The 17236-nt window shown below is 48.0% G+C and overlaps 1 protein-coding gene across 1 annotated transcript in view; it reads left to right on the forward strand.

Annotated features, from left to right (window-relative positions):
• LOC146808756 (cornifelin homolog A-like) overlaps positions 1–17236 on the forward strand; it is a 90585-nt gene that overhangs the window by 50341 nt on the left and 23008 nt on the right. Inside the window, exons 2-3 of the mRNA XM_085614234.1 lie at positions 12837–12941; positions 14561–14697. Of these exons, the coding sequence (XP_085470360.1) occupies positions 12845–12941; positions 14561–14697 (234 nt within the window). The 5' untranslated portion in view covers positions 12837–12844. The remainder of the gene's footprint in view (positions 1–12836; positions 12942–14560; positions 14698–17236) is intronic.

A 17236-nucleotide genomic window follows, 5' to 3' on the forward strand; every position in this document is an offset into this window, starting at 1 on the left:
AATTTGCAGTATTCAAATGCAAATCTTCAGCATCAAAGGCAGCATAGTATTTTAAATCTGAAAACAATGATTGTATGGCTTGTACATCCCAATCATCTGATCTTATGTTATATTTCACGACATCACCCATTGAAACACGAAGTACATTTGGGACATTAATTATCTATGTAGGGCTATGAATTTTAAAATCTACAGCATCCCAAACTATGCCGTCGACTATTGGCCATGCAGTGATGTTAACAAAAGTCTGGTCTCTTTTCATGATGTGAGAAGAAGAGTACGGAGCCAAAGTTCCATCAACCAGTTTAACAGCAAAGCGTTCTGGAGATAGTGGTCATTGATCAGAACGAAAAAAAAATTCACAAAACCAATGGACATGAACAAAAACATTGCGATGAGCACCAACCAGATGTAAGTCCAAGGTGCAAACAAATAAGTGCGTTTAAACCAGGCGACAAAAATGGAAAATTTGGAAGGGGCCTGTGATGATGTGGAATGTGAGTCAAAGGAAAAATCTGATTCATTAATGGCCTCAGGTCACAAGCCAGGCAATGACACTGTAGTGGGATATGCATATTCAGTTTCTTCATTATTTGTTGAAGCAGGCAGTAACAGCAAAGGATTGTTAACAGAATCAAGCTCAATGGCAGTGTCATCCTGTGTGGTGTTAGAAGCAGGCAAACCTGGATCTCCAGATACTGTTGTTGTAGACATAGCCGGTGTGATGCTATTCAGTATCGGCCAGATGTTGTAGCTTGACATTGTCAACTGAGATGTATCGGTTGTCTTTTCGACCAGGAAGTGGTGGTAAAATGACTGTACGAGTACCCTGCACACCAAGCACTGGGACCGGTGTTCGATAAGAGGGGCCAAACTCTTTCTTGTTCTACACCTTCTCTCGGACCAGGTCTCCAACTTTTGGTAGCCAGCCGACTACCGGAATCTGCAACGCAGCATCAGTAGGTGAGGGCAAATGTTCCTTTGCAAGGCTGTCACGGGTCTCTTGTAGTTTCTGTAATACAACACAATTATTATCTACGTCAAAGGATGCGGCAGACGCCGCAATGTCTAGACCATCAAGGTCGGGCACAAACATTTTCATGCCGAAGAGCATTTCGTATGGGGTCCGCCCACCCAGAGATCTTCTAGTGACATTATTTAGTGCACATTATACGCTATACAAATGGGCGAACCAGTTCCTGCCAATCCCTATGTCCCTAGCTGTCAAGGATTGCTTTAAGTCACGGTTCATTTGTTCCACAACCAAATTGCCCTCAGGCCTGTATGGATACGAAAATTTGACCTGCACCCCCAAAGACTGCATGGTATCCTTGTATGCCTTAGAGGCGAACGTGGGACCTTGGTCCGAATGGAAGGTGCCACATGCAAAAATTTCCACAAAGACACACAAATCCCTGATGACAGTTCGGGCATCAGCACTGCGTTGTGGCCAAACCCAAAGAAAGCGTGTGCATGAATCAACTGCAACTAAGATGAACTTATAGGCGGTATCTGAAGAAAAAGGACCGCAGTGATCTAAATACACACAACCGAAAGGCTTATTAGAAATGCATAGCTGTTTTTTTGGTGGGCGCGTTGCCATAGACGGTTTAATCTGCTGACAAATGTCACAAGAAAGCACGTAATTACGGGTTTGTTTATATAAGGCGAGCCACCGGTAACGCTGCTGCAAGATAGAAACAGTCCCAGACACTCCAGCATGCGCCGAGGCCATTCCTTTGTGTGCGGCTGTTGTCAGTGCAGGCCTGCGGTCCACGTTGGGAATCAACCTGTCACCAACGTCGTTAATTCTCACGTAAGGAACATTATCAGGACTTAAATGATAAGAGTATTTGGAAGGGAAACCCAGCGGATAATTATCACCCTTCTCTGTTGCAGCTATTGCTGCCAAAATGTCATTATCAATCTTATTCATGGATCTCGTAATTGCTGCAACTGAACACGTGGCTACTTCTGATTTGGCAGCTTCATCTGCCAAACTGTTGCGAAATGCGTGTACTGCTACACGCTGATGACCAAGAGTATGAATTACTTGTGTGAGAGGCAGACGGACTCTGAGATCTACGACTCAAACCCAAAGCATTTTATATTTAATTGCGCTGCCCTTAGAATCACGATAGTCATTTTGAGACCAAAAGAATAAGTTGTCATTGTAAGACTGAACACAGTAGTAAGAATCGCTTACAATTAAAGTAGTCACTTTTGGATCCGCAAATTCCAGAGCCAGTACCAAAGCGCACAACTCGGCTAATTGTGCGGTACAGTCACCTAGTGCCTGTGTATGGACAACATTGGACTTGAACTCTCCGTTCACTATGGCACCTGCCACTATAGCACAGGACCCCGAGTATGAATGTTTAGACCCGGTTGCCGGTTGTGCTGAACCGTCAGTGTATATGATACATTGGTACTGCTCAAGTGGGCGCATCAACAGAGGAGTAGGATGAACAAATTCATACTGCAAAAACTCCTGCGTTCGCAATGAAGAGTCAAAAATAAACGTGACATCCGGAGAGGTCAACAATGTGGCCCACTGTGAAGAACCGGGACCTTATGGGCCTGGCGGCGCAGGGTACGCCTTAATCTCCTGAGTTCACCTGCTTTGTCAAACAGAGACACGGGACACTCCGTTAGGCGTAGAAGATAAGGTTTATTAGCTGCAGCTAAGTACAGTTGTCCCAGAAGTACATTAGGTATGTTCTTAGGAGACTGCCACTTTACTTCGTGGCGCACAATCTTTTATAACACACATATTCACAAAGAACACTCCCAATGCATACAGGGTTAACCAATGAGAAGAATGTGAAAACAAGATATTAAGTAACTCAAATAAGCCTCTCTTCCAACTGTGTTTGTCACCCTTCCCCACAAGTTAATCAGTGGTAGTGTTTATAATTCGACTTGCAGGTGGCAGGACACATTTGTATGCCCCGGAGGACAGTTGTGAAATGAGAGAATATGAGTAAAGAATAGCGAAGGCCAGAGGATAAGATAAAGTCAGGAAAGAATGGTGCGAACCAACAGATAGTCGGGACAGGGATCAGTCAAACCAGACGAGGATTAGTGGAGTCGGCCAGACCCTGACACCAGCTTTAAACAGAGGCAGGAGGTTATTTGACACTTTGCAGTAGGAAGAGGGAAAACAGCACCTCGTTCACCGTGCTGCCTGAGAGAGGGCAACACAAAATGGCGGCTGGACACAAAATGGTGGCTAAATACGAACGGGATCGGTAAACTGAATTACCTCAACTGTATCCAACGGGGATGCAAAGCCTTTGAGTTCGTACACTTGCCTTTGTCACCGCTTCAAGAGCGGGACATGGTGTTACAACCAAAATCTGATCCCTTGTGCCAGTGCGCATTCCTTTAGGATCACCATCTGGACAGATGTCAACATTTTTTCAATGGTGGAAAACCTCAATTCTGCTGAAGTGTACAAATGTGACTTGTAAGCAATAGGCACTGTGTCTCCTTCATTAAATGTCAAGTACGTGAAACCCACATGGCCTGGGACTATTCTTATCACCAGGTTAGTATGGTTATCAGGAGTCAATAAGAATTATAATTCAATAAGATCAGACTGCAAAGACTGCAGTATAGTGGAATGTTCCGGAAGCCAGCAGGACTTTGAAAAAGAGGGTTGTATCAAAGCATACACGGGCTTGATGCGCTCGGCATAATCGGAGATGTAAGTCCTACCGAAATTTTAAAAACCCAGTAAAGACTGTAATTTTTTCAGTATAGACGGAGGGCGCAAACGTGCGCATTTTTCCAAGAAGTGAGGCGTCAAGCCTCTTTCTTCATTATTGAGCTTGTAGCCCAAAAACAACACTGTGTGCTCTGCAATGTGTGATTTCGCAAAGTTAAACTTGTAACCGTGGTCTGCAAACAATACTATGATGCGATCCACGCGACAAAGATGCGGCCATAACTCGTTGTCTGTCAGATAAATGTCATCAACGTACGAGTAAGCGTCTTCATCTATGCTGTCTAACAAAGAGACAAATACAGGTGGCGAAAACAGCGGGGCTATTTTTGTAGCACATTGCCAAACGCGTACATTTTTTTTGTTTTCCGCCGCTGTGAAGGCGCTCCATCGACTGCTTTCAGGGGATAGATTGTGCGTGTAAAAGCTGTTGGAAATGTCAAGTGTCGACTTATATTTTTTACGAACAAGACTGTCGACTAACGCTGAACTATGGGTATTCTGCACTGCACAAGTCCGACAATGTGAGTTCAAATGTCGGTAATCCAAAACCAAGCGGTCCGACCTTACATTGCTACAGTAAATAGAGGGTTATTCATTGGTGAAACACATGTCTCAAGTACTCCCTGATACTCCAGTTGATCCGGAATATCTGCTACGGGAGCCTTTGCCTCCCGCCGGAGGGGATATTGGGGTTGTGGCTGTGGCATACACAGTAATGGTTTCTCATGCGGGGGAGAACCTTTATCCCAGCCCACCTGATTTTGGTACACAGCCGGTGCAAGCACCAAAGCCCACTCCTCGGCAAAAGCCTTTGTTTGCTCCTTGGATACGTTATGTGAAAAACTGGGGAGTATCACCTCCTCTCCACAGGGAGCGGCTAGAACAAAAGGCGGCGGCCAATCTTTTTCCACCAAAAGTATGTCATACGAAGAAGTTAGATTTTCCCAAAAAAATCCCTTTTATTACATGTTGTATGTCACCTTCAATGAAAAGAATTATGTCATATAATCTGTTAGGGTCAGCCACTCGGGTGTCAGCTGTTTCAACTGTGATGAAAGTTTCAGTTGCTGTCACCTCCAGAAATGGACGCAGTGCTTGCCGCACTATGGTATCTTCCGCTGCGCTGTCTAGCAGCGTTACTGCCCATGTTAGGTTCCGGAGCCGGGTCCTCACCGTCTGTTTCATATCTCTGTTAATGCGGCAACTTTCTTTTTCTGAAAAAGCGGGCGCTGACCAGGAAAATTGTCTTGTTTCCCTTTGCCGTCAGCCTGACGAGGCGGCTCACGTCCTTGCGGGGCAACTCGATCTCTGCCGCGATCCTTGCGTTTCCCTCCACCGGCTTGTGAGCCTGATGCTGCCTGTGAAGAACGAGGAGAATGCTGATCAGGAACCTGGAAACTGTCAGGAGACCTAATTCTCGCGCCGTCACGCAAATCATAAGCGCACTCAGAAGGTTCGGGAACCGGTGACGCTGCACGCGACCCCTGTGTCTGTTGTTGCTTCCCCTGTTTCTTATTTTTCCAATTCTTTTTAGGAAAATTGGTACGGTCGTCTTTAGCAGACTGAGCCATCTGTGTCTGCTGTTGTGGTGGTATTCTAGCGAAAGACTTAACACCCAAACTATTGCGCCCAATTGTTCTTTAAGGTTCTGCAATAATTTATGGTAATTCGCTGGGTTTCTCCTCATCCCGGACAAGGCGCAAAGCATTAGACACTTGAAAGTTAACTGCATCTCCCTTGACATTCGAAATTGACTTATTCAGAAGACGCACCGGTGGGAATTTTGCCAGAGATTTAATAGATCGACCTAGGATCACCAGGCACACTGCCTAAAGAAGACTAAAGCTCCTTATTAAATACGATGCACCCAAGAAGATCTAGGCCGGATGGCCATATAAGGGGGCGAAATACATGTTGGCTGTTTGTCACCTTTGCCAATTCTACTCAGAATTCTCAAATCACCCTCATATAAAGATTTTTCACCACAAAACCAGAGTATTGGAATTTTTCCTGAATCAAAACGATTACGCAGACTTGTCCGGACATCTTGTTCTTGAAACTTCGGGTATTAAGTCTTTCTGCAGACTAATAGCAAGAATCCTGTGTTTCTCCACAGGAGATGTATTTGGACATACTGCTTCCAGCTGGTCAAATTTCTCCACAAGCCAATAAGGTAAATCTTCCTTATTCTGAGGACGCTTGCACATAACCGAATTAACCATAACTGGACTAATAGTTAGTCCAACAGGTCCAGCTGGTTGCGCAGCAGCCCTAGGTGCTCCCATCTGAAGATTGCATGAGACGTATTGTACTAGAGCCCTGTGCACCGCAATCAAGGAGGTGTGAAAGATGTGCAACTTGTCTACAGTGACCACTAGATAGCGTGGATGTGGTGTGTACCCAGCAAAAACTGGCCAAGTGACCCCTGGAATTGACAAAGGGCCTAACCAGACCGGGGTCACGGTGTGGGGTAGGGCTTCATTAAACCAAATACGGTGTTGCCATGCTGAAATCGGAAACCTCCAGAGGGACGACTCCTGGTGGCCCCCCGCCCTGGGCACCGCACCCAAACCGACAGACCACGCACGCAACCTGGGTTTCATCCTGGACTCCTCCCTCTCCATGACCAGGCAAGTCAACGCCGTCTCCTCATCGTGCTTCAACATCCTGCGCATGCTTCGGAAGATCTTCTGGTGGATCCCCACGGAGACCAGGAAGACCGTCACCCAGGCCCTCGTCACCAGCCGACTGGACTACGGCAACGCACTCTACGCCGGAACCACCGCCAAGATCCAGAAGAGACTCCAGCGCATCCAGAACGCCTCAGCCAGACTCATCCTCGACATCCCACGTCACAGCCACATCTCCGGACACCTAAGAGACCTGCACTGGCTCCCGGTCAACAAGAGAATCACCTTCCGCCTCCTTACCCACGCACACAAAGCTCTCCACGACCAAGGCCCGAGCTACCTCAACAACCGAATCAACTTCTACGCTCCCAAACGCCACCTCCGATCCGCCAGCCACGCCCTCGCCACCGTCCCACGCATCCGCAGAACCACTGCTGGAGGAAGGTCCTTCTCCTACCTGGCCGCCAAGACCTGGAACTCCCTCCCGGCCGACCTGCGCCTGACCCAAGACCACCTCTCCTTCAGGAAGAAGCTCAAGACCTGGCTGTTCGAGCAGTAGCGGCACCCCCCCCCCCCCCAAGCGCCTCGAGACCCTACGGGTAGGTAGTGCGCTCTATAAATTTCTTTGATTGATTGATTGATTGAGAGTTGTATATGGCCGATACGCTATAGGGGTTGCAGTGTGAGTTTAGGTATGGAACAAATTATCATCACCATCCACTGCTGGAAACGTAACCCAAGAATAAAACACCTCAAAGTGGTGAGCCGCATCAGCTCCTACCACAAAAATGAGTGAGACACCCGCGTTGGGCACTCCATAAGCAGTCAAATGATGATGGAGCACCCCGCAGCTGTGTGCCGAATATCTATTGTGCTGAATATCGATTCGGCCATATCAAGAAAAAAAGAACAACCTAATGAGTGGCAGCGCAATGGGGAAGTAACTCAAAAAGAACTATAAAACCTTTTGATGGATCAAGCCTGAAGAAAAACCTATAAAAAATATCAATATAGGTAGTTTATGCCGTCACAGCTGTTTACCGGAAAACAGAATCGAGGGTATCATGGACAAGCACAAGTACTACTAAAGTGCTTCGTATTTAAGAACCAGATCAAACGTTAGGTGCGCCATGTTGCAGGGATTCTGCACATATACAGAACTATGCGCAGGAAACTAGGACCTCAGTGTGTAGTGGTGTACCAAAATACCCGCCTTGGGTACCCAGATCCCCTATCCGACTAACTATAGTGTCATTCGTTCCCCATGCTACAGCGAAGCTACCAATGATTAGATATCCTAGAACATGCTACTCCGTTCCTCTCAGGATACATGGGAACAAGAACACTATTTTGTTCAAACTCTCGTACTTGTCCACAACATGAGTAAATAGATTTGAAGTATAGTTTAAAACGTTTATTGTAACTAACATGCTCTATAATGCAGCCAATACTAGCAGCAAAATGCATAAGATCAAACAAATCAGCATAGTTACAATTCCATATAGAACAAAAGGGGAAATCTTATTATAATTAAAGTGGAAACAGGACTATAGCGCCTTGTCACCCTCCCCTTCCTAGAAGCTAGTTTATTATAATTAAAGAAGACCTCCAGGCTTTGTCAGGGGAGCCCATACCTCCAAGGTCAGATGCAGGAATTTACATCTCCGGACGAGCACAGCTCTTCTATCCTGGAAAGCGTTTTCTCCAACTGTCTTAACATGCATGCACAGCAATATTAAAAGCACCAGATTTCCAGGGTTGCAGCTGTGTTCTGTGTTATGGCTAGAGACGTGAGACTGACCAAAGCAATTCAACAGAGATCATTGTGTTTTTTACCTTGAACACGCTGTGCAGACGAGGAGCAGAGTGTTCAACTAAATATATGAAATGCAGACATTTCTCATGTGATAGCGAGCAAGGAAAGTGTTTACGAGAAATGTGCCATGTAGTAATGTGAGCAAAAGCAGCAAAATGGCGGCCAAGCATTGACTAACTTATGCTAACTTAGCAGCGTCCGATGGTGTATCCATATCCTCACTACAAGTATGCGCTGCTCTTTTATCCTCGCACTTTCATCCATCCTTTCCCTACCTAGTGCGTCTTGAGCCATGTCAACTGTAGGTCACAAATTCGAGCACTAAGCTCTTTTTGCTATTTCGACTTATACGCGATTACCTGGCCACGAAATGTTGCCTGAATGGCCACCCATACCGAAAAGGCTGTGGTCCATTTTTTATTTAATTAAAAGAACTCCTTGATGAATATATGCATTCCCAACAACCAAGCCTGATCTACCAGAAGAGTTTTATCAAATTGCTACCTTGGTCTTACAGTATTTACCTATTCATATTACTGGTGGATACATATAATAGAGTGATCTGAGAAGCCATTGGCCAGTATATCCGTATCCCTCCAGCCAAGAATCTGTGTCACTAAAAATAAATCAAGTCATGATGCAGTATTAAATTGGCAGGACAAACACGTGTATTGCGCCATCCCTTAATGGTCCACTCGCTAAGGATCAACCAGAGTGAAATCCTGTTTAACTGACGCAAGGGTCGAGGCAGTTTGGGGTTTTAATTCTTTTTGGATCTTGTTCGAGATATCTAGCATGAGATCTTAAATAAAGTTTAAGTCACCTTCACATATCATGGGCCCTTCTGCCTCCATAGCTATAATATAGAAATCCCTCAGGGGGCTTACGTCATCTGGTATTGGGCCATAATAATTCATGAGATTGAAGGAAAGAGCTTGTACTCGCACCTTCTGTCGAATCCAACTCTCCTGCTCATCCCTTATCACTTATTTCATCTCTCAATCTATTGATCTAGCCAGATATATTGCCACTCCATATAAAACTATCCTGGCTGATGCTAGATATGCATACAAATATTTCTTTGGGATAGCAATCTTGGGACTATTATCTTTGAGATGGGTCTCTTGTAAGACGATTATTTCTGCGTTGAACGAGGACAACCAGTTCATTATGGTCCCATACTTCTGACTATGTAAAACTCCATTATCATGACATGAAGTTGCCCCAACATTATAGACTATTACACAATCGGAATATTTATTGCCCTAACTCCTCCACTGCATCCAGCTACGCAAGCTAATATAGCCTTTCTGCCTTCCATACACCTAGGGCCCTATTCACAGAACTAACTTAAGACAAAATCCTAAACTTACTACCATTTTGGTATTCACAGAAGGCACTTACTCATTTTGGTATTCACAGAAGGCACTTACTAATTTCGGTATTCACAGAAGTTAGGAGTCCTAACTTTAGGACTCGTATATGCCTTCTGTGAATACCGAAATGCTTAAAGTTACTCCTAAACTGAGAAAAATCCTAACTTTAAGACTTTCGGTATTCACAGAAGGCATGTAGGAGTCCTAAAGTTAGGACTCCTAACTTCTGTGAATACCGAAATGAGTAAGTACCTTCTGTGAATACCAAAATGAGTATGTGCCTTCTGTGAATACCAAAATGAGTATGTGCCTTCTGTGAATACCAAAATGGTAGTAAGTTTAGGATTTTGTCTTAAGTTAGTTCTGTGAATCAGGCCCCTAGAACTCATCGCTTTCTGATGTATCTGCTCTTTTTTTTACACTTAAACGACGAGCCACTCTACCCGGCCCCACCACACCCTCCCAAATTGCAACCCCCCTGTGATCTTCGTCTCCACCTCGACACTCTCTAGCCTTAAGTGTACAACACACGCCTAGGTCTTGGGTTAGAATAGTATCCCCCCCTCCTGGGCAGCTATTGCACACTTCACCTGACTCACTTGAGCCATTATCCAATGGAGTAGCAGGGAACTATTAGCTATCTGCAAAGACTTCTCATTGTCCATCTGCCTTGCGTCCAAATCAGGGGAGGAACTTAGAAACTCTTCATTGGCCTCGGCTAATTGCTACAGGGACTCTGCGACCAAAGCAGTTTTCGCCATAATGACACTCTGTATGCTTTCTCCCTGGATTGAAAGCTTTTATCTCTGAGATGAAGTGAGGTGTGGCTAAGAGTTGTGTCTCTTAGCTTTCTGGAGTTGAGGTGTCAGGCTCGTGGTTACATTGTTGCCCCCCCCCCCCAGAACAAAGCTGCCGCATGTTAGACTAGTGCAAGAACTATTTTTCAGGGCCCATTCAATGCATCTAATCTATGTTAAAAGCAGATAGATGATCTACGTTCCTGGAGATTGCACCAAGCAACATAATTCAGCAAATGGCGGTAGGATAGAGAGGAACCTACCCAGCGACCCTTAGCCAGTAAGTGGAAGGCACACCGCTGCTACTACTCACAGAGCTCAGCACTTACACCCCAGTGAGAAACCTGGCGACTCCTTCCGCATCGCATCGTAGAGCAGCACACTTCAAACCGGCCCAAGGCTAGTGCGACTACGGCAAAACGCAGCATGTGCTCCACGCTGCCCCAATGGAAATTCTTCTGCCAGACTGGGGCCCTTTAGCAGCCAATGGCCAGCTGCCAATGTCCAGCTCTTCATCCACGCCACTCTCAGCGTCTGTGTCCTCACCGTTCCTGGTGTCCATGACCTGGAAACAAATACAGCATAGCACCAGCAGTAGGCAACACTCCCCACCCCACCACAAAGCATGCATGTTCTACGCATAAATAAAACACATCACTCAATTTTTGTTTGGGTAAAAACTGCTGCAGGTTTATTACATACACCGTTATGTAAAATGGTGGGTTATCTTACGGGCGATCCAAGGGCAGGCAACCAACTGGGCCACCTGCCCGCCTGATGAGCCAAGCAGCACTGGGGCGAACCCCATCTGTGCTGCCCCTTCGGTGATCCTCTTCCCGGATCACGGTCCCTTATTACTCACGCCCCTCTCAGGGCGGAGCGTAGCAAGGCAAGCCCCCGGTTGTTCAGGCCCACAACCGCCCGAAGGACTAACGGGGCGCCGACACGGTTTTCCAGGAACCTCCCATGAGGCTTCTGGGCTCTGGCACCCCCTATGGTGCCGCGCAGAGGTACCCTTCGGTACCCATTTGCTTCCAGATTGCCCTGTAACTCCGCCTGCAACGAAAAAGAGCAACATTACAACATTCTATGCCTCCCCCGCTGCTTCCACGCCGGGTAAGCGGTAGGGTGGGAGACGGCGTGTCCAGGGTGCAAAGAGGAAGGTTAGTGGGTGGGGGAGGCCTATATACCCCCTCGTTCCTCGCGCCCCGGGAAATGACACGCCCTGCGTGCCGCAGCACCCTGGCTGCCAGGGTAGGGGGACTCCTCCCCGAGGGGTCCCCACACCAAGAAGAGGGGGGGTTGGCTGGTGCCTTGTTGCCACTATAGGCCCGCCCTCCTTAGGGCACCCTGCGGGCGCCTCGGGCAGCCGCATAGCACCAGCAGTAGGCAACACTCCCCATCCCACCACAAAGCATGAATGTTCTAAGCATAAATAAAACACACCACACAATTTTTGTTTGGGTAAAAACTGCTGCAGGTTTATTACATACACCATTATGTAAAATGGTGGGTTATCTTACGGGCGATCCAAGGGCAGGCAACCAACTCGGCTGCCTGCCCGCCTGATGAGCCAAGCAGCACTGGGGCGAACCCCATCTGTGCTGCCCCTTCGGTGATCCTCTTCCTGGATCACGGTCCCTTATTACTCACGCCTCTTTCATGGCGGAGCGTAGCAAGGCAAGCCCCCGGTTGTTCAGGCAGACAACCGCCCGAAGGACTAATGGGGCGCCGGCACGGTTTTCCAGGAACCTCCTATGGCGTGTCCAGGGCGCAAAGAGGAAAGTCAGTGGGTGGGGGAGGCCTATATACCCTCCCGTTCCTCGCGCCCCGGAAATGACGCGCCCTGCGTGCCGCAGCACCCTGGCTGCCAGGGTAGGGGGACTCTTCCCCGAGGGGTCCCCACACCAAGAAGAGGGGGGGTGGGCTGGTGCCTTGCTGGCACTATTGGCCCGCTCTCCTTAGGGCACCCTGCGGGCGCCTCGGGCAGCCGCATAGTATGGGGGAGGCCCATGAAGTGTGCTCATCAGCGGATCATGTGGTATTCTCCCGCTGCCCTGGATCAAGCACCATTCAGACAAAATGATGTTTACACCGCCTATAAACCACCATAATCTTGCCTTATTTCCAGCATTTTATGTAACACATGTTATGAGTATTGTCTGAGTTTGTAATGCCTGCAATGGAGATTGAATAAAAAACCTTTTGCAGGAGCATAGGAACAATGTGCACGACCAGAACACAAGTATCACACGTGATTCTGTACTATTTATTAGCACCAAATACTTCTTCCCATAAAATGGAGGCACATAATGCAAGAAACTAGCATGTTATTTCATTTTGCATCATTTTGTGGCATTTCACATACTTTCTTGAAAGGAAGTCGCACAAATTTCGCCCAGACCTACTATCCTTTGAGACAACATGTCCATTTTGACAAAGCAGTAACAGTTATAAATCTTGTGTTATTCTTGTGTCCTTTCACAGAATCTGACATGAGTCATCCAATCAGCAGCCAGCCTCAAAGCTTTAGCACTCAGAGGAGCGATTGGCACTCCGAGGTGATGGACTGTTTTGACGACATGGGCATTTGTGAGTATTACACACTGCACAAGAACAACACACTTACACAGGCGCATGTGCACGCTGACACACACACACATGAGCATTTGTGAGCATCACAGACTGCATATACATGAAGCGCACAGGTGAATGTGCACTTTGGCCCCTGCAATACCATAGTGAGTATCACATACACAGGCACTCGTGCACTCAGGCACACACACATGGGTATCATAGAGTATCACACACTGCAACACACATAACAAACAGGCGCACACGTATTTAGTCACACATACATGAATGTCTGAGTATTGCACACTGTGCACATGTACACAGTTAGACACATGCACTTAGGTAGACACATAAGTATCTGTGAGCTTCACGCCTTGTACGCATACAACCCGAACACATACAGATACATGTTTACCCAGGCACACACACGGGTATCTATGAGTGTCAGACCCTGCGAACACATGACACGCACACACAGGCGCACGTTCACTCAGGCTCACACATGGGCACACCTCTGTTGATAAGAATTGTGTCCACTCAGCGTTTCCCATCCCACCCTCACCCCCTTCGAAGCCAGTAGGGGCTCGTGGAGGGAGTGCTGCGGGGCGGTGGGTGGGGGAGGGGCAGTGTGGTGAGTAGTAAACTCCGGCTCATGGCCCACCGGAGTAATGCAAATAAATAAAACGAATTTCATTGCACACGCTGAAACGCCAAATGGCGATGCAGCGCGCGCAATGAAGTTTGTTTTATTTATTTATTTATTTATTTACATTACTTCGGTCGGCCGTGAGCCGGAGTTTAGTACCCCCAACCCTGTCCCTCCCCCGCCCCACCCCGCCGTCCCGCAGCACTCCCTCCACGGGCGCTACTGTTCGAAGCCCCCGCTGTACCAGACACCAACAAGCTGCCAACCGGGAAGGGCTGTTTCAGTTTCCCGGTTTGGTTGGGATCCTAGTGCCAGGTGTGGTGAGCATGTTAACGATCGCAAACCCTGCAATTTGGGTTTGCACACGTGAAGATGCTTTTTCTTATTTACTAATTACGTTTTAGTGATCATAAAAGTGTTTCAGACTCCTAAGACAGGATTTCGAATGGGTACTGAATCGTTATCTGGAAGGGACGCGTCCCTCCCAAATACCGATCTGTACCTTTCATGGCAGAACTCGAGCAACTAAACACAAAGGAGGTGGTAATCCATTTTCAAAAGGGAAGGGGTCCCACATAAGCCCCTTGTTAATGTAAAAATAAAGTACACAAGGAGGCCATGGGCCACATTACCACTGCCTTCTTTTCAACAAACAAGAAAGCAAATAAACTTTTATTTTAAAATGCGGCCCCATTTCTGTTAAAGAAACGGTTTGCCTTATAAAACAAAACAATCACAGACATGCTGGTCTTCGGTGGCAGCAGCATTGGCCCAGCCCTCTGATCTACCTCTGTTGACCGCTGGACTGCACCAGGATTGTGGGCATACCCCTGGGGCTACAGAGCCCTTGGTTTGATGCAAAGCAGACCTCTTGAGGCCCTCTGGAAGTGAAGCTGCAGCATGTTTGTGTGTGGGTAGAATGGAAGGAGGCCTGAAAGACTAGTACATGAAGCTACTCCTGTGCAGTGTCCTGACCCCGCTCTCTTTCTAGGTCTCTGTGGCACCTTTGTACCCTGCATCCTGATGTGTCAAGTCTCCAAGGACTTCGGGGAGAATCTCTGCCTGCCTTGTTTGCCAGGGTCCTCCCTTGCCCTGCAGACCGCCATGAGGGAGCGCTGGCGCATTCCGGTAAGGGGGCACCCTGACTGATCCTGCCATCTCAGGGGCTGGTATTCTATGGCACAGTAATGATTAGACATGTGGGTGGTTATGCAAGGACTGTTATAAAAATAGGAGAGAGTGGGGGGGGAGATAGGGCAAAAACAGAATGGTGAACGTGTGTGCTTTTTAAGGCGTGTCAGTTATACTTGTATATGTGTGTATCACTGTTGACCTAATTATGACTTTTGGAAGAGTGGTGGCGCAACAGTGTTAACTGGCGTGCCACTGCTCCCCGGAAGGTTGCTGCTGCCCACCCACCAGATTACAACCAATTTTGTGGTCTGGCAGGCAGGCAGGCGGCATGGTGGTCCCACTGCGGTGTGTCTTTCGAAGGCGGCAGTGCCTTTAAAAGACGCACCACAATGGGAACACTACACAGGGTTCCTGCATGGCATGGGCTCGAAAGTCCATGCTGTGCAGGAACCTGGGTGCCTGCACACAGGGGGGCACATGTTGTGCCCCCCTGCATGCATCCCCAGGCTGAGAGGGCACAAGGGGCCCTGTAGAGCCCACTTTCTTTCAACACTTTACCTCTGTCAGTCCTGAAACTTGTAATATGCTGAGGGATGCCAAAGCTGCACTACTTGCATATTACAGAGCCGCTGACGGATGCACCCTGGCACAGCCTGCAATGCAATTATGGTACGGCTGCCTAAGTCGTAATAGGAGGGTCTGACTGCCGCTGCGTCTGTGGCTCAACTGCCACTGCCACGCCACCATAGGTCTGGCAGTCCTCAGACTGCCAGCCTTGTAATCAGGCTCTAAGTGTTTGGGTGAATGTTTAGTTAGTGGGTGTGTGGGTGCTCACATGTGTGCATGCATATGGTGGTGTGTGTGCATGTGTGTGCATGTGTGTTTGTGTGCTTTAGGAGTGTAAATATGTGTTAGGATGTGTATGTCTGCTTTTCTGTGTGTTCTAAGGTCTTTGTGGCATGCCTACACATATACTCTGAGAGTGCCTCCTCTTCACAACTTGTGCTGCTGTGGGGCTTTCACAGGAGTGGGGGTCGCATTCTCTTGGCTTCCCAAAGTGCCTCCCCTTTAAAACACACGTGGTGCTGAAGGGTTCGGACTGAAGTGGGGGTCTTACTCTCTTAGCATCACAAAACACCTCCCCTGTGTGGCACACGTGGTGCTGTGGGGTTCAGACAGGAGTGGAGGTCTCACTCTCTTGGCTTCCCAAAGTGCTTTCCCTTTAAAACACACGTGGTGCTGAAGGGTTCGGACTGAAGTGGGGGTCTTACTCTCTTAGCATCACAAAACTCCTCCCCTGTGTGGCACACGTGGTGCTGTGGGGTTCAGACAGGAGTGGGGGTCTCACTCTCTTGGCTTCCGAATGCTCCTTCCCCATACAACATATGTGGTGCTGTCGGGTTCTTACATGACTGAGGGTCTCTCTCTCTTTCCTTCCCAAAGCGCTCCCCTTTATAGCACACGTGGTGCTGTAGGGTTCGGATTGAACTGGGGGTCTCACTCACTTAGCTTTCCAAGCCACCTCCCATTTATAGCATATGTGGTGTTGTGGGGTTCAGATTGGAGTGAGGGCCTCGCTTGGCTTCCCAAAGGGCCCCCCCCCCCATTTACAACTCATGTAGTGATGTGGGGTTGGGACTGGAATAGGGGTCCCATTCTCTTGGCTTCCCAAAGCGCCCCCCTTTATAACATTATAACACACATGGTACTGTGGGATTCAGACAGGAGTGGGGGGTCTCACTCTCTTGGCTCCCGAATGCTCCTCCCCCATATAACACATGTGGTGCTGTCGGGTTCATACATGAGTGGGGGTCTCACTCTCTTGGTTCCCAAAGCGCCTCCCTTTTATATCACACGTAGTGCTGTGGGTTTCAGACAGGAGTGCTGTGGGGTTTAGAAAGGAGTGGGGGGGCTCACTCTCTTGGCTTACCAAAGCTCCTCCCCTGTATAACGCTTGTGGTGCTGTGGGGTTCGGGCAGGATAGTGGGTGTCACTCTCTTGACTTCCCAAAGCACCTCCTCTTTATAACACACATGGTGCTCTGGGGTTCGGATGAGAGTGGGGTCTCACTCTTGGCTTCCTAAGGCCAAGTGGACCTGAGCCCATTTTTGATAACCTGGATGTTCTTCATAAACCGTATTACTACCAGGGGTCATAATGCCAGAGCAGCTTTGCTCCACTCTCAGAATGACAAAAACACACAGAGTAGTGTCTTCTGAGTTAGCGACGATGGGACCCTTTTGGTCCCTGAAAGACTCTGTAGAACAGTGACGTAAGTGCTTGGGTGTGGGATAGAATTCATGCTGTAGACTGTTCCGTTTACGCTTACATGCTAAGGAATAAAGATGTGTAATACCAAGCTCCATTTGTGGCGCAACCATTTACATGTACCTGGGCTGGGAAGAACGCTACAGCTGGCAACAAGACAGGGGATTATGTAAACCCCATGACCCGAGGAACAGAGAGTGCTCTCCCAGAGAGTGCTCTCCCAGAGAGTTTCCTGTGGTCCAGCAAACTGCTCCTGTGTGCCGTG

This window comes from Triturus cristatus, chromosome 7 (assembly GCF_964204655.1).
Source record: "Triturus cristatus chromosome 7, aTriCri1.1, whole genome shotgun sequence".
NCBI lineage: Eukaryota > Metazoa > Chordata > Amphibia > Caudata > Salamandridae > Triturus > Triturus cristatus.